An 18,507-nucleotide genomic window follows, 5' to 3' on the forward strand; every position below is an offset into this window, starting at 1 on the left:
AGACATCTGGACATTACATGCTGTGGATTCATATGTGGCTCATTATCTCACAGACTGGCTACCGCTGCTTAAAATACCTTTAATAGTACAGCAGCCCGCACATTTGAATTCAGTCGCACACAATGTAACACAATGTAGCACAAACAGCTCAGTCTGTCAGGTGCATGCAACATTTTGATGGGTGTTAATGACCGTGTTGGTCAGTCCGTCTGCTTCACAGTTCTATTTTGCTGCAATAAAATGACAGAAATGCGAGAACTTTACAAAGTAAAAGAAAGAGATGCTGACCAAGTTTGGAAAAAAAGGGAATAAATCGCAATATATGTTAATGTGATACTCAGCATATAGCAAAACGTTTAAAATCGCAATAATATCACATCAGGAGTATCATGACAGCGGTGTTCTTGACTTGAATAAATACTGCATTTGCATTTTTCATGAATATAAATTGAACACTTGGAATCAACTCCAGACTTGTGAGTTCCTTAATTTATGATTAAAGAAACAATGACAGATCTTTAAGTCTGTGAAAATGGAAAGACTATAAAAAAAGTCTCTTATTTCCTCCTGTGTTAAAGCTAAAACTACTCAGTCACATTTGATTGCTTCATATCACATGCCTTGTGGTAGAATATTTAAAACAAATATATAGATATACATATATAGAAACGAATGCTCCTCACCTCTCCTTCAGTGGACTCTAGCCGTAGATCCTTGCGACCGCTGACCTTCAGCGACCCTTCAGCGGCACTCACTTCCACCCCTCTGGGAGCCTCCATGGTCAGGGTTCGTGTGGAAGACTCGAGCCTGACAAAAAAAAAGAAAGAAAAAAAAAAAAAAAGAAGCAGCTCAGTGATGCAGCGGATGAGCTCATTGATTTATTCTGCTTATACTTTCAGCATGTTTGCATTATTAAAACGTTGCCTTTCAGTTGGATTTAATAGCTAAGGATACAAAATTCATTCAAGGTTACACTGATTGTTATTCAGTTGATATTTTATACATCTCTCCGTGTTTAGGCCAGATTAATGACGTGAATCGTCTTTGTTTTCATAACAAATCCAAGGATTTCAAATTTGAGTCAAAATGTCTCAAATTTAACAAGAAAGAAGGAAAGAAAGCGCACTGATATTTCTGTCTGAGCAAGTGCAGCTTGGGGTTTGCCGTACCAACTGCTTCCCTACCGGAGGAATATTAAAGCTGCTGTTCATGTTTAAATAGCTGCTTTCATTATTCCAAAGCAGTATGGCTGTCCTAAACAGCCCATAATTGTATCAGCTGATGTTGACCTTCAGCCACGCTGAGGCTAATGCAATTTGCATTTTCCTCCTGTGGACTATTTGTTTACACAGGGAAAGATAAGTGTGAGAGCCAATCAATGTGGAATTTGTTTTCATAACTCATAACCGTTTCAAATTGATTCCGCCCCCCCCACGCGCACATTTCTCTCAAATCTGTTTTCAATGAATTTTAAATGGAAGACTTTAAGGAGCTGCCTTTAAATCGCTTAAATCTCCATACGCTCTGAAAGTGACACATATTTTGGATTATGCACTAGTGGAAATAAGGGTGCGAAGAAAGACGAGCAAATGAATTTCATCTGCATTTGAAAAGCCTGTCAGTAGATACAGTCTGAAGGGGATCTGTGAAAACGTGCCTTTGACCCGGGATTGTTTGTGCTCTAGACGTGAAGGAATAAAGAAGATAGAGTGGCTTTTCTTTTAATACCCATCTATTGTTTTCTCCGTGAAAGCTGTTCAGTGAGCAGATACGCCACGCTTCAGCATACAGTGTTATGACATGTTTGTTTGCGTATTACGTTTTCCAATTTAATTTTAATCTCAAACCCTTCATGTTGTTGGTTTTGTGAATGCAAATAACGGCTTATTACAGAAAAAAGGCAAGAATGTAATTTTAAGTACTAATTTCAAATTTTTTATTTATTGTGTAAAAACAAACAAACCCAAAACAAACAAAAAAACAACCTCATTCATCTCCAGTGGCAGCACTCAAAATCCCATCTCTCCTCTTAAACCCCCCAATAATTATTTGTTAAGAGTCTGCTGATTCTCTATGGACAGGGCAGTCATTAAAAGATCCATTTAAAACACCGTCCACTGAGCCGTGCCGTAAGAAATCTGTGATATGTAATGCATGAGCCTGTGATATTTTCACTCCATTCAAAGCAGTTCTGTCATCACCCACTGAGCGCACACACACACACACGCACACACACAGCAGAGCAGGCGCTTCTGCCAAAAGACAAAGTGCTCAATTTCCATGAGTGCTTGTTTCAGGCACAGTCCAGAAGAAAAAAAAGCATTAAATGAATTAAGTTAAAAATGTCTCTTCGGTTTTATAACCGTCTCAGACTCCTTCCATTATCATGTATGGCCTTTGTGAGGCTAACGCAGCAGCGTGAAGTCACACTTCACTCTGCCTGAGACTGACTGGTGTAATAAATAAATAAATAAACCCAGCAATCACTAACGACATATCAACTGGAATTCATCGATGGCTGCTCAAGACATGTGTACATTAGATTCATTTAAATCCAATATTCCTGATAACTGTATTAAATATAGTGAATGGAAAAGAGCCGTGTGTGAGTTTAATAAGTTCCACATGTTAAAAGGTTGACACTAACATTTAGGCCAGCATCAGCACTTTCTGGCATTGATAAAATGTTTAATTTCCTTTTTTTTTTTTGCTTTGCTGATGATAGAAAGGACCATTGTTTTTTTGTGCGTGGGGGGGTTTGTTTTGTCTTCTAGTTTTGTTATTTTGTTTAATGTTGTGCTTTTTTGTGAAGTGTTTTATTGTGTTTGTGCTTTTAAATGCCAGGTTCTAATTTACCACAGTAGTTATCTGTTTTTCTTAGTAAGCTGTGAATCATTAGAAGCCGTCGCTCAGGGGGTGCAGATGAAAATGGCCTTTAAGCTAAATCTAGCACACTATACACTCGCTGGCCAATTTGTTAGGTAGACCTGTTCAGCTGCTTGTTAATGCAAATAATTAACCAGCAAGTCACATGGCAGCAAGCCAAAGCATTCAGGCATGTAGACATGATCTAGAGTACCTGCTGAAGTTCAAACTGAGCACTAGAATGGGGAAGAAAGGTGATTGTTGCCCTGGCTTCATGTTTAGGGTCGTTGTCCTGCTGCAAGGTGAACCTCCGCCCCAGTCTCAAGTCTTTCGCAGACTCCAAGAGGTTTTCTTCCAAGATTGCCCTGTATTTGGCTCCATCCATCCTCCCATCAACTTTGACCAGCTTCCCTGTCCCTGCAGAAGAGAAGCTCCCCCAGAGCACGATGCTGCCACCATTATATTTGACAGTGGGGATGGTGTGTTCAGAGTGATGTGCAGTTTTCCGCCACACATAGCGTTTTGCATTTTGGCCAAAAAGTTCAATTTTGGTCTCATCTGACCAGAGCACTTTCTTCCACATGTTTGCTGTGTCCCCCACATGGCTTGAGGCAAACTGCAAACGGGACTTCTTATGGTTTTCTGTTAACAATGGCTTTCTTCTTGCCACTCTTCCACAAAGGCCAACTTTGTGCAGTGCACGACTAATAGTTGTCCTATGGACAGATTCCCCCACCTGAGCTATAGATCTCTGCGGCTCGTCCAGAGTCACCATGGGCCTCTTGGCTGCATTTCTGATCAGCGCTCTCCTTGTTCGGCCTGTGAGTTTAGGTGGACGGCCTTGTCTTGGTAGGTTTACAGTTGTGCCATACTCCTTCCATTTCTGAATGATCGCTTGAGCAGTGCTCTGTGGGATGTTCAAGGCTTGGGAAATCTTTTTGTAGCCCAAGCCTGCTTTAAATTTCTCAATAACTTTATCCCTGACCTGTCTGGTGTCTAAATCCAATCGAGAATCTGTCGCAAGATCTGAAAACTGCTGTTCACAAACGCTGTCCATCTAATCTGACTGAGCTGGAGCTGTTTTGCGAAGAAGAATGGGAAAGGATTTCAGTCTGTAGATGTGCAAAGCTGGTAGAGACATACCCTAAAAGATTGGCAGCTGTAACTGCAGCAAAAGGTGGTTCTACAAAGTATTGACTCAGGGGGCTGAATAATTACACACACCCCACTTTGCAGTTATTTAATTGTAAAAAATGTTTGGAATCATGTATGATTGTTGTTCCACTTCTCACGTGTGCACCACTTTGTATCGGTCTTTCACGTGGAATTCCAATAAACTTGATTCATGTTTGTGGCTGTAATGTGACAAAATGTAGAAAAGTTCAAGGGGGCTGAATACTTTTGCAGGCCACTGTATAGTGCTTTTCTACGCTTTCTGAGCACTCAAAGCGCTTTACACCGTTCACACAAGCACTTTTCTTCTAAGCTCTTTCTATATAACACCTATACTCATTCATACTCTAATCGATGCATCGAAGAGCAACTTGGTGTTAGTATCTTGCCCAAGGATATTTGGCATGCAGACAAATTGAACCATCAACCTTCCGATTAGCAGGTGATCTGCGCTACCTCCTGAGCTAGAGCCACTCCAGTGGAGTTAGTGCCCCTTGAATCAGTGATTCAGGCTGGTGGTGTAATGGTGTTGGGGATAATTCCTTGGCAAACTCTGAGCTCCTCAGTACCAACTGACCAAAGTCTAAACACCACAGACTACCTGAGTATTGTTGCTGATCATGTCCATCCCCCTTTATGACTGCAGTGTACCATCTTCTGATGCCTGCTTCCAGTAGGATAGCGCACCGTGTCACAAAACTCAAATCATCTCAAACTGGTTTCTTGAACACAAAAATGAGTTCACTATGCTTAGATTGTAAAAAAAAAAGAGCACCTTTTGGGATGTCCAAATCTTCTTCAACTGCGTGATGCTATTGTGTCAATATGGACCAAAATCTTTGGGGAATGATCCAGAACTTTCTTGAATCTGTGCCACAAAGAACTGAGGCAGTTCTGAAGTCTACAATGGGGCTCTAACCCAGTACTAGACGCAAGGTCAGTGAGTGTGTACAGTCTGCATTTAACATTTTTGGATTGACTTGATTGAGTTGTTTGTGTTCTGCTTCTCAAATTTAACAAATCAGCAGTTAAATTTCTCTACCGTGTCACAGATTTCAACCACATTTTAAAAGACTTGGGTAAAAATACAGAAAAACACAGCTTTTCATTAAACATTTTTTAAATTAGTTCAACATTTTTTTTTACAAAGTTGGTAAACTGTCTTCTGCCTTTGCAGAAGAATGGGAAAATGTGATAAAACATTAAATGAGTTTTTCTTAAAATGTCACAATTCCCCAAAACGTTACGATCATTAGGCTGACTGATGAGGGCGTCAGTTAAAAGAGGTTGACGCATCCACCATATTTCAGGGCTTTGAAACGTAAAGCCGTCACAAGTGATAACTTATCTGGTATTTGCAGTCGTAAAGGCTGTTTATGACAGGCTCTCCCGCTCTCTGGGAAACCTGACCAACCTTTTGTGGTGTATTCAAGCTGACCTTTACGTCCACATAAAGGTCACCGTATCACAGAGCTTTGGAGGAAAATAGCTGTAGGATGTGCTGATGACCAAAAAGGTGATACCAAAGAGAAAGAGATTTGTTTAAATAGTGCATATCTAGCATGTTTGCTTGGGGGGTGAAAGACTAATTTATTTTTATATGTTACTATCACTTACAGGGATCCACTGGGCTTTATATACTACCATCTTTATCAGTTTCCCTTTTAGCACAAGTTCAATAACTGGTTGTGGTGAATGTGTGGCAGTACCCAAAAACTATCTCAAACATTACACAGCAAAAGAAAAACTTTCCAAAACTACTACAGCATACCACTAAACAGTAATGTGATGGGTGCAGAATGAAAAAAAGGTAATATGCTACTGTTTTCCCCACCATAAATATGAAAGCTATATTCAGGCTTGTGGCCACAAAAACATAGGATGGAGTATGAAAAATATAAAACATGGACAGAATTTAAACTATGCCACAATGGAAGGACACATATTCATCAACATGGAAAGCTTCATATTAGCAGCTGATCAGAAACATTTAAAAGGGCCTCTTTAGATACACTATTAGAAATCTCATCTTTAAGGTAAAAGCCATGCATGCACAGACATTACTTGAACTCCCAGTGAACTCTTTCAGATGCAATCTAAAATGGCACAACAAAAGAGGCAGGACATGAATGGTTTTTGCAGTACAAAACTAAAATCAACCTAATTGTTCCTCAGGTCACAATCTCCTGTCAGGCGAGTAAAATATAGAACCCACCCAAACTTAAACCAAACATGAGTCATGAAGAGACACCATCTCTGCCAATCACCAGTGGTCGACGCCACCACCAACCCCAGAAATGTGATATTATGGACACGTCATCCACCGACTGCTCATGAGCATACATTTCCTGTCTTATCAACCCGCCCTTTAGTAATCTCCCATAGGAGAGACAAAGAGGATGGAACATCCATCCATCCTCATCCGCTTTGAAATGGCTCAAACTGTTCAAATACACAGAAAATATGACACAGGTCAGATGCTGTAGTATCAGAAATCTTTCAGACCAATTGAAATATGTAAACTGCAGACAGCTTCAACTCAACGCAATTACAAGGCGTTTACAACAAGGTGCAAACCAGCTCGTTGCACTAAACGATGAGAAGGGCATTTACATTTCACCAGAAAACATCTAAAAGAGCCTGCACATGCCTGAAGAAAATCTTTTGAGAGACAAAGCCAAGGTTTACTTGTACCAGAATGATAGACAGAGAAAAGTATAGAGAAGGAGAGAAACTGCTCGTGATCCAGAGTTAATGTATGGGCATGTAAGGCTGCCAGTGAAACCAGGCCACGAGTGTTTATTGATGATGTGACTGCTGACAGAAGGATGAACTGTGAAGTGTACACGGCTCTACTCTCTGCTCAGATTCAGCCAAAATAATCTGCACATCACCCAAAGCGTAATGCGAAAGCAACCCAAGAACTTCTCAAAGAAAACAAATGGGATGTTCTTCAACGGCCAAAAGTAGAGACGCACAAACATGCACGAAGTGAAGGTGTTCTCATTAAAAGCCTGGCAAAGCATCTCAGCAATCCTTACATTTAAAATGATGTCCAATTACATTTGAGCCACAGCTAATGGAGTACTTTTGTTATAAATGAAATAAAAGCTGAGAGTCTGCACTTCAGTTACATATTGTCTGTTTGACTTTAAATACAATGTGGTGGTGTACAGAGGCCAATTGTGTAGCTGTCCAAATACTTAAGGACCTAACCGTATGCTGAGATTTGATGGCGTCTGGACCTTTAGGAAGGGGGTACGATAATAGATATCCCAAAAGCTCCACACACTTGTCCATGTCTTTACTTATGAAGACACATGGAGAAGCAAGTACGACAGTGAATCAGTATCCCTAACAAGGTTTACACCAATTATTTCCAATATATCTGTAAGTAATGTTATCAGCAGTCCAAACATTCTTCATCTGGTCTACAAGACCACTGCAATAACCAAGAAACAATATTTCACTGCTGCAGTCAAAATAAGAGGAAAAGAACATGTGCACACTTCTGTAATAACTCTGTGCTCCCTAACTGGTAGCAGTAGTAGAGTCCGACCAGAGCTAAGTGGGAACAAGAAGAGTTTTTATCTCTTTAATGAACATGTCAGTCATGTGTGGACACGGCTAGAGCACGGACTGTCCTCAGAGCTGCTTAGATAAACTGTAGACAGACGTGCAGCTGGCCGCATTGCAGAGGAGAGCTCTAGTAGCAGAAAGTTACAGAGAAAACGAAATGAAAAACTATTTTTCTGCTCTCTGATTCTGGGCCTGATTCATCATGTGATGTCTGCACTGTAAGAACCCAGAGAGCCTTCAAATCCTGTCTGTCCTGCCTTTGCTGCTTAATGTCAGACTTGTCTCACTGCAGATTCCTGTGTGGGTTCAAGCAGCAGTTTATAGCCAGCAAAAAAAACCCCCAAAAAACTGAGTATGTTCGTTCTTGATACAATTGAGACCTGGAGACTTTGTGTCACATTGATTAGAAGTGAATCTACCATCTGTTGTCAAGAGATGTCAAAAGAATAGATGAAGTCTCCCTAAGTGTATGCAAACTAGATGACAGAAGTATCGCAGCTACACCAGGATAATATCACAGCAGTATCACACAGCTTCCTTTGCCTGTCCTGATGGATTTGGGACATTCGCATTAGGAATCAGAGCACCATCCTTCAGAATGAGATGTGAAATTATGTCATTATGTAATTGACAGAAACATTTTAATATTTAAGCCTATAATTGTGGGCTACAAGCAAGCTGCTCCTTATCATCAAGCTAAGAGGGCAGTTAGGTAGAGAGTCGGAGCCAAGTTTACAGCAATTATCTCTCTCGTTTTGTCTCAAACTCAGTCTCGGGGGCGCATTTTACGAGTGGAACTGAACTAAAGAAATTACTGTGGGGCGAGGGAGCTGATCGGAGTCTGAAAACAGCTATGTCTAAAGGTAATGAAGCTGTGAGCTGAGAGCAAGAGATGACAAACTGGCGCCTCTCCAGCAGGACCAGATCCGCTTCATAACTGCAATCCCCTCGTTTTACAGACCTAACATCAAGAGTTCTCTTCTTTGTCAGCACAAGTGCAATTATCCACAAGTCGCAGCACGCAAGCATACCTTTTAGTTAGCAGGTGACGAAGCAGAGGACCAAACACTCTACTCAGTTGTAAACCTTGCACATTGCTGTCACAGCATTCATTACACAGGAGACTAAAGCATAAACAGTAGCGTGATTAAGTAATTAGTTAGATTCTTACTTATGCAGAGAGCAGTGTTGTCAAAGTATTCAGAAATTAAGAATTTAATTTTGTCTTTTGATATTTGTGGCTGAAATTACTTCAGAATGACTTTTTCTGTTTTCATCAAACATGAGGACCGGTTGCTAGAACCATCCCACCAAATGGACCAATTCAGCCCCCTAGAGTGCGGTGGAAAGTGTGGAAATTGCAGTGAAGTCATTAATATCTGACATGAGGTGATGTCAGTGTTACTGTGAAGAAAATAGTCGGTCTCAGAAAATCAGTTTCAACAAGTTGTTTGAATCATAAAAAGTGAAATACTTCTGTTGTTCAACGTTACCTGTCAAGGTTTTTTGCTTTTGCAGATTCGGTGAAATATGCAGTGCACATGTGGTAATCAATATTGCTAAATATTACTACAATTATTATTAGTGAGAATCTCAGATGTTCATCACAACTTTATAAATTGTTTGTTCACTGTTTTTACAATATACCTGTAGTTCTAGAAAGTCAGGTTATTATGCAGCTTTGTTTATACATTACCCATAAACAAGAGTGAGTTTAACACCCCTGGTCTTTGTTTTTCATCTTTAATATAATGCTCATTTCTGCTTATCAAGGTCTCTTACCCCTTCCTGAAAGACAAAACTCATTTGGGAGGGAGTAAGAGACAGCCTTTGCATACAGGAAGTCCTGAGGGACTCGGTCAAATGCCAAATCTTAAGTCCACAAAACACGTAGACTCATTGGGCAAACTTCCGTGCATATTAGGTAACCTCGAGACGATTAAAAAGCTCGTCCAGTGTTCCACGACCAGAATCAAAACCACATTGCCCCTCTTTAATCGTAACTTTGATTTAAAAAAAAAAAAAGGACTCTCTTCCCCAGCAGCTTGGCATATAAGATGGGACCAACACCCTAGTCTCCCATTCCATTGGCTCTGTCCCCAACTTCCACATGTATTTTTGTTGTGCCTGAAATGAACAAATAAATGAATGAAATGAATGAATGAATGCTGCACAAGTGTGTTAACCAAAACAGCCTTACAAATCCCAGCTTTTTAACACGACAATGATGAGCAAGTCAACCCACCACCCCCAAATTCTGCTCCTGCTACATAAGGGATATCAGTGGGACTTAAAATATCCTCAGCTGCAGTCAGGCGGTACTGCATCCTGACTGTGCACAGTATAGAGTCAGGATTACACAGTGTGATATTCCTGCTTCCTGTTTCCAAGAATTGCCTTAAGGATGACCGAAAGTCTTGCTTACCGAACTCCTCCAACATCCAAATTTTGACTTCAGCTGTGGTTGCAACCCACTTGGCCTGTTGGCCTGACTTGTCGGCTGCCTGTGAAATCAAACTCAATAGGACTACTTCTTCAACTTGACAGCTGCCCTCTGGTGTCCAATATCTGGTTTGAGGTTACCACCAGACCAGGCACCAACCACTGAGTGGACCAGACCAGGCACCAGACCACCAGTCTCCCTCAGAATGCTGTCAAAGCTCTGCTGGAGGTGGGAACTGAAGATCTTGTAGATCAGGGCCTCTGATAAGTGAGCACCCTCTCACCACCTGGTTTTGATTAGTTGAAAGCTTTGCTCCACTCTTTACCTTAGTGTCCAACACATAAGGTCTGATGATATGATTATAAAATCAATCATCAAGTTCTGACTTAGGATGTCCTGTTGCCAAGTGCACTAATGGCGAAAAAGTGATTACCATGAAAGCAAAACAAATACAAAAACACTATTATTTTGTAAGGCTGTACCTTCCAACGGTCACACAGTTGTTTACCATGTGAGCATTGAAATTCCCCAGCAGGACAGAGTCCCAAGCACGTAAGGCTTTCAGATTGTCCCCACAAATTCACTTGAAGCTGTGTCACAAAAGTCTATCAGGTGATATTCTCACATAGACTAAGAACTCTCACAAGGCAACCAGCCAATAAAACAAATTAAGAAAAAGCAGATGACTCAGCAGATGAAGAAAAGTAAGCACAATCTTTCCAGTATGTGAAACTATGTCTGATTTTATTCCTGCTCTTGATTGTAGTTTGGAAAGATGTAGTTCTCCTGCTAGGTCTGCATCTACATCAACAAATATACATATTATAGATTTACAAATTCAGATTTCCAGTTCTCTCATTCCAGTTTAAACTTGTACATCTCAGTTGTCTCACGCTTAAATAGGCTGCCAACGCAAAAGATGCTGGAAGCCACTCTGGCTAAGTCATTTGCACTTGTCCACCAGTAAAAGTCACACATAATAAGTAATTAAATCACAAAAGGCAATGATCATAACAAACAAAGACAGACTTGAGTGCCAGCGTACACGGGTAAACTCCAGGAGAAGAACAGGTGCTTCAAAGAGGAAGAAGTTCTCATGTGGCTTTCTTTGATTTGACTCTGCTCTGTTCATCTCCCAGATTACTCCTGGCTTTCAGGGAAATAAAACGCATCACAAAGAGAGTGATGTTTCTTTAAACGGGGAAAGAAAGGTGATGTGGACGCAAGCCAAGCTGTGTCCTTATCATCCGGAGGGGCTTACTGCACAGGTGACACATGATTTGCAAGGAGGGCTTAACTTGTCATGATTTCAGCGAGGTGGCGGGAGGGAAGAGCCTCATTAGCATTTACGGAAAGGCCCAGAGCTGCATACATAAACAATGCTGAACAAGGCAAATGCCACTTTTAAAAGAAATACTGGAGATGTGGGAAAAAATGTTTTCTTTGGATAAATAATCAGATTGTTGAATGAGCTATATTGGGCATTAAAGTAAAAATCTAAGTATATATTTTACTTTAGTGACAGTGTTTTCTGAAGATGATGTCACCTTACTGACTACTTTATTAGATCTACATGTGTAATCATTCGAGGCTGTTCCAGCTCACATTTTACTGTTTGGCTATATCATGAAAAGTCTCTGCTTTGCGATTGTGGGGATGGAGTTTTGCTGGCACGGTGTGAGAGTTGGGTTATTTTAGGAAACAGTCACGCTTTCACAGACTCAAAACATGGCTGCTTTAACTGCTCATTGCTGGAAAAAAAAACACATCTAATGGACAAAGGAAAGTAGTTTCTAAATCACTAATTCAAGGTTAAGATTACATTTTAATTTTTTTGTGGACAAAATATTAAACGTTCCACTTCATCCAATTTCTACTGTAAAGCCTAGTTTAGTATTTAAAAAATGTAACCACTGACATACTGAATTTAAAATATGCAAGAGACTTTTACTCTTTAATCTGAATCTTGGTCATTTACACTCATGTGGACAAGAAAGTTTTCACAGGAATCTCTGAAAAACCAAGAACACCCCACGAATCACAAGTTTGGCAGCAATAAGTTTAAGTAATCGTTTTCAGCATCTATACATCAACTTCTCACATTCTTGTGGATGACTTTTACGCATCTCTTCTTTACAATGTTGCTTCAGTTCATTGATGTTTACGGGCTTTCATTTATGCACAGCTCTCTTAAGGTAATACCCAACATTATTTCAGTTTCAGTTGAAGTCTGGACTTTGGCTGAAATTGGGTCATGGACAATGATCCAAAGCACAGCGACAAATCTGCTAAAAAAGAAAAGCATCAGGATGTTGCAGTGGTCCAGTCAAAGTTTATCTGTTGGACAGATGTCCTCACATTGGACTTCAGAACACTTTGGTACTCAGAGGGGTTCATGGTCGACTCAGCCAGTGCAAGATATCCAGCACCTGTGGCTGCAAAACAAACCCAAGTCTTCATCCCATCCACCACCGTGCTTTACAGCTGGTATGAAGTGTTACGTTTTCTCCAAATTTGGTGCTGCACGTTATAACCAAACATCACTTTGGTCTCATCTCTCTGAAGAAGTCTTGTGTTCAGATGCCACTTTAAAACATAGCCCATACTGATATATTCTTTCTCTTCACAAGCCATGCTTGTTATTGTTTTTCCAATTTTACTGTCATGATCTTTAACATTTAACATGCTAACTGAGGCCTGTACAGTCTCAGTAAAGCTCTTGGGTTTTCGGTAGTTTCTCTGAGCATAGTTTGAACTTGGTGTGAATTTGCTGGCACTTCCACTCCTGAAAAGATTGTGGCATTGTGTTAACGCACAGTTAAATGCTCCAGACCAGCAAAATGCCAAAACCTTTGCTTTCATTGAGGTGCTCACACTTGCTGATGATCAATTAAGCAAGTATATTTGATTAGAATTACCTTGCTGTGACTTCTTAACTACCATGGAAGCATTAAGGGTCTGCTTAAGTTTTTCACAAGAGAAGAGTCCTGCATTTTTTTTCCATGACTGCAACTAAGAGATAAAAATTGTGATTTTGCTAATTTGCAGGTAAAAATCCATTTGGTTGTAGATTTAAATTTGAAAAAAATCTGATTAAAAAGCTTGTTTAATGATTATTTTAATAGCTTGCAATAACTAAAGAGGAAGCAGGTCCCCCAGGATATCCTCTGAAGATTTCTGTGAATTATAATAAAATAAAATAAATTAACTTTTATATTTATTTTGCATCAACTGCAATGTTGTTTTTCCCACAACCCACTTATTCAATAAACAGACAGAATGTTATTAGGCTTCAAGTGATGTCATAAATAACTCACAGGATTATGTTTCCTTCATTTCACTTTTTTAAGAAAACATAAAAAATAAAGAAATAAAAATCTTTCATAAGACATTTGGAAAGAAAATTAGGTCTATATAAAAGGAGTCTTTATTTAGTCCTCACAGTACAGTTTGTACATCTGTTTGCTTGGAAATACTTCAGTAATTCACCAGTGAGGGAAGACAGTCGTCCACAGTCAGACGGCATCGTGGATTTTAGGAAATTCAATTTGGAAATCTTTAAATTAAACCCAAACAGAATCAACCTTTGATAAATTAAATATCTTTGATCGAATATGCTTTTAAACAGAAGAAAATCAGAGCCCAGCTTAAGTCATGTTGCCGTTTCTGTGTGTCGACCGTCTCCTGTTCGGTTTCCTCTCATTAAGACTTTGACCACATTGCAGATGGTCGCTCCTGAGCTGAGCCTGTGTGTGTCTGTGTGAGTCCTGTGTGTGCGCACACGCTTTAAAGTGAAACTCATCAGTATTCCTCTCACTCTGGGGGAATTAGCTGCCAGAACACCGCTTTTTCTGCCAACTTTGATCCCAGCCCTCCTTTCAGGACCAGTAAGGTGGACAACAAACCACACTCGTTATAGCTCGTTAATGGACCGACGCAGGGCTCAGAGCCTCAGGCAGAGTGCAGTGAGGATCACATGCACGAGGGAGTATAGGACTCCAACACGTAGCTCAACCTTACCCCCTTCTCTCCAAGCTCTCTTAGTGCTTTAATCAAATCCTGCCTGCCAGAGAATAACTAACAAATTAGCTCAACCCTCGGCTGTAAAACTGGTCAAATCTTCTTTTACATTTGTATCATAACAAGGCGACCAGGAGACGCTTGAGTACAAGAGGGTGCTTGAGATAATGATATTGGTGAATAATGGCTCCTGCCACATGTGTTTTTTTTAAGCACAGTCATTGACTTTGAAATGCCACAGAACATCTATCATCATTATTTAAAGATCTTAATTTTAATTTAACAGAACATGAACAGATGACATTAAGCTTTAATGAATTTCAGTAAAGTCATTGAATATGAACTTACTTCAGGTCTTCAGAAGCCCTCGCCTGGATCAGAGGAGTCTCCACTGAATGTCCGAACACGGCTCCTTCCGAGCCTGCGGATAAAACAAATCCCAGATCGTGTTCAGTGCAGCTTTATATTATGTTCCACAAAATACTTTTTTGGTAACGATTTAAACATAGAAACTAAATCCATATTTTTCAGTGACTTGCATGATTCAATTACATTATATCACCATTTAAAAGAGAAGAAAAAACAAGTGAACAGACTGCAGGCAATGGGCACGTATTGTCCACATAAACCTCCTGCTGCAGTCTTTCAATCATTAAAATCCTTAGAACAGCTAAGCCCAGCACTGGCTGTGTGATTAGCTCTGCTGCCTTTTTACTTGCCAAGCAAATGTGTAAAACCAGAAGACCAATGGAGGCAACTCGTTCATGCTGTTGTTTACACCAAATTCTGACCCTAACATCATGATGTGGCAGGAAAAAGACTCACCCAACCAGGTGACCAATATCCAATTTTGGTCAGCCTGTGTCAACTGTAGCCTCAGTTTCCTGTTTGGAGCTGAGAGTGTCACCCAGTGTGGTCTTCTGCTGTATATTTGCATTCAGAGATGCTCTTCTGCATACCTTGGTTGTAACGAGTGATTATTGGAGCTACTGTTGCCTTCCAATTAGCATGAAGCAGTCTGACCTCTGGCATCAACAAAGCACCCAGAGAACAGCTGCTCATGGAATATTTTCTGTTTTTTTGGACCCGTCTTTGCAAACTCTAGAGATGTTTTAGAGGGAAAATCCTAGTAGATCAATCACGCCACGTTCAAAGTCATCTGACTGCATGCCCAAATGCATTGCTGCCATGGCTGATTAGATAACTGACAAACAAGCAGCCAAACGGGTGTACCAAATGAAATCACCAGATAGTGTATATTACTTGTGTTGACATATTGTGGATTAAAGTCTTAAGTCTTACTTATGCCTTACTCATTAATGTGCTGGACTTCTAATATACTCCGGGAAAACCTACAGTACAAAAACTTAAGATTCAAATCTGCCCTTTTAGTTTTAGACAATACACCATTGATCACGGTTTATTTAAGATATCCAAAGACAACTGAGTGAGACTCCAGCATCGTCTTACCTGTGACTGTGAACTTTTCTGCTGCCATGATGACCTCCTCCTCGTCGGCAGTGAACAGAAGTGTGCCCCCGTCTCTGCTTCGCACCTCCAGCCTCTGACACTGGGCTTCCACAGCCTCGGGACCTGCAAGAGAGACGTAGATACTCAAGTTTCCATTGAAAACCTTCAGTAAACGTTGCTGAGTGCACTCAATTTAACGGCAAAGGAACGATTCAGCTTATTTGTATTCATTTACCTCTACTGCATTTTCCAGTATTTTATGAATGTTTCTAGATCTAACTATACATTTTAGTTACGATTAGAAAAATTTCCACCTCAAAAGTTTTATTAGTCTGCAGTGGTAACAACTTTCACTTTTTGAAAATATCGCTGTCAAATAAAGGTTGACTTATGCGACTCTGGTCTTTTAAATCTGCTCCGGGAAGCTACAGTATGTTTGTGCATGTAAGACTATTAGCAATCTGAAATACTTTGTGGAGTGCTTGCTTTGCAAATGAAAGGCTCCTAACAAAGCTGGATCAGCCATGCTTCTCTGATGAATGAAGACAAATCAGTAATCTGTTCCGCTGGTGAGGAATATTAATTCCTGTTCTCCAGACTTTGGTGTTTTTCCAGATGTGCATGCACAAAATTCGTCTCCTTTTCTTGCTCTCCTCTCCTCTCTCTGCCATTAATCCATGCCCTGCGACGGCTGGGGAATTTAATTATTCTCGCTGAGTTTCATCTCATTTCAGACGAAACGCAGTACCCACAAAAGCAGGCGTAATTTTCAGAGGAAGGTCAAGCGTGACCAAAACGTGTCATATCAACAGTCTTGTCAAATCACCATCAACTCTCTACTTATGCTGGCTAAGATCAATAGCTATTAATGTTAATAAGCAGGTCATTTGCTTTCTAGTGGTGATTAATCATGTAAATGACTTTGGTAATTTAGTCTGACTGATGGCTGAACCTGATGATAAAGAGATGAAACTATTGCTCTTTCAATAAGAGCATCAAAGGTTAGCGTCTGGAAAAAAAACAAACTACTCGAATAAGATGTAGAAGCATTAAAGAGAACTTCAAGATAAATTGTTGTGCTAATCTTAAATGAAGTCATCAACAAATGGTATTGATCTGGTAATTTATACAGCTGTGGCCAGATTAATCCAAGACCAGTTTTTTTCAATAATAAGTTGTACAAAGAGAGAGGAATACAATGCTGTGCAAAAGTCTGGAAGTGCATCTTATTTCTTCATATATTTTATTAGAAAAACATTCATAAGCCAAAAACAGAGATTCTACAACTCTAACAAGCTTGAAAGTCAGTATCTGGTATAAAAATGTGATTCTTCAACACAGCCTGAACTGTTAGGCAGCTTTCTTGTCATTTAAATAGTCTTCAGGAACAGTTTTCCAGGCTTCTTAAAGGACATTCAAAGCTCTTCTTTGGATGTTGGCTGCTTTTTGTTCTGTTCTCTGTCGAGTTGATCCCAAACTGCTTCAATAATGTGCAGCTCTAGGATCTGGGGAGGCCAATCCATGACGGACAGCATACCACTGTGTGTTTATTTCTATCCAGGTATTCTTTTACTGCATTGGCAGTGTGTTTTGGATCATTGTCATGCTGAAAAATGAATTGAGTTGCCAATCAGAAGCTTTCCAGATTGTATTACATGTTGGATCAAAATCTAATCGCGTGTTTCTTTTCCAGTTCTTTTGTAATTTGGCAGAACTCAGCCTTTTCTCCTTGTTTTGCTTCCTTAAGAATGGCTTCTTTGGCACCCGTTTAGGTTACTGGTTGAGCAAGCGCCCATATGCCTTGTGGATGAAATGGAGCAGCAAAGGTTCGAGTCGAACCTGTGGCCTAATCTCTCAGGTCTCTGTCAGGACTTTTTTCCTTTTGTTAAGAACATAACTTTCAGATACTGTTCTTCTACTAAAGATAGTTTTTGAAGGTAAGGTTTCAAAACAAAATTTTATGTTTGTCAAAATGTGTTCTCATAATCATAATTTTCATAAATACACATGATGAAAAGCCTTTTTGCGACAGCCTGCTGGTGATAAAATGCTTGAAAATACAATTTTAAATTGGAAAATGGAAAATAAGTGAAAAAGCAGCCAATCTCCAAGGAAAATATTTTATAAACCTTTAAAAAGCCTGGTCAACGTTTGCACAAGTTAAAGTTTAAAATGGCAAACAGCAACATATAATGAAATGAGGGGTGGCTCAAGACCTTTGCACAGCACTGTAAAAACTGAAACTACTTGTAGGCTACATTGCAGACAGTCATTCCACAGCAGGTGTTTCCTTGCAGGTGAGGCAAGCAGCAATTTATAGTTTCAGGATGGAAATGGCACCAGCAGTAGTAGTGTAGAGGTACACAAAGGAGGAAGTGGAAACTCACCCACTGTGAGCTGACCAGTTAGCAGGCCTTGTTCGTTTCTGGCATTCAGCGTTACGTTCTTGTCTGACCGCAAGACCAACAAGCTGTCCTAGGGGGAAGCATGGAGGGGGGAGGAAGAGACACACAGTGGGAGAGAGACGGAGAAGAGAGGAAAAAAAAATGCTGCATTAAAAAGCTTAAATCTCATAAACAGCGTTGGAAACTGTTAAACTTATTCTTTCAATGTTAAAGAACCACAGAGGAAGGAAGAAATTAAATATGTAAGATCACTGAACAGGAATTATTTAAATCCCCACACTCAGCAGCTATCAGAGGCTGCCTTGTCTTGTTGAAATCAGAATTAATGTAATTATGCTGGTTCGAAGTAGATTGTAGTCTACAGTAAAAAGGTTTCCCAAGTGGATCTTTCCTGGATAATAACCACCGAATTACACAACATTAAGGCTAAAATGGAACAAATTAAAACAGAATTATTGAAAGATGAGTGATGAAGTGAAGAAAGAGATAGAGGAGGAGGAAGGGGTTTGCGGGGCAGCCGAGGACGTGTGTGTGATGAGCGTGGGTGCATTC

At 40.1% G+C, this 18,507-nt stretch overlaps 1 protein-coding gene across 1 annotated transcript in view; it reads right to left on the reverse strand.

Moving 5' to 3' along the window:
* LOC146636631 (zeta-sarcoglycan-like) overlaps positions 1 to 18,507 on the reverse strand; it is a 40,398-nt gene that overhangs the window by 2,642 nt on the left and 19,249 nt on the right. Inside the window, exons 4-7 of the mRNA XM_085350359.1 lie at positions 17,938 to 18,025; positions 15,551 to 15,673; positions 14,429 to 14,501; positions 684 to 807 (exon numbers count right to left, since the gene is read on the reverse strand). Coding sequence (XP_085206485.1) covers positions 684 to 807; positions 14,429 to 14,501; positions 15,551 to 15,673; positions 17,938 to 18,025 — 408 coding nt within the window. The remainder of the gene's footprint in view (positions 1 to 683; positions 808 to 14,428; positions 14,502 to 15,550; positions 15,674 to 17,937; positions 18,026 to 18,507) is intronic.

Source organism: Diplotaxodon limnothrissa, linkage group LG3 (assembly GCF_057381915.1).
Source record: "Diplotaxodon limnothrissa isolate DT_005_m linkage group LG3, D_limnothrissa_male_GT1.1, whole genome shotgun sequence".
Lineage (NCBI taxonomy): Eukaryota > Metazoa > Chordata > Actinopteri > Cichliformes > Cichlidae > Diplotaxodon > Diplotaxodon limnothrissa.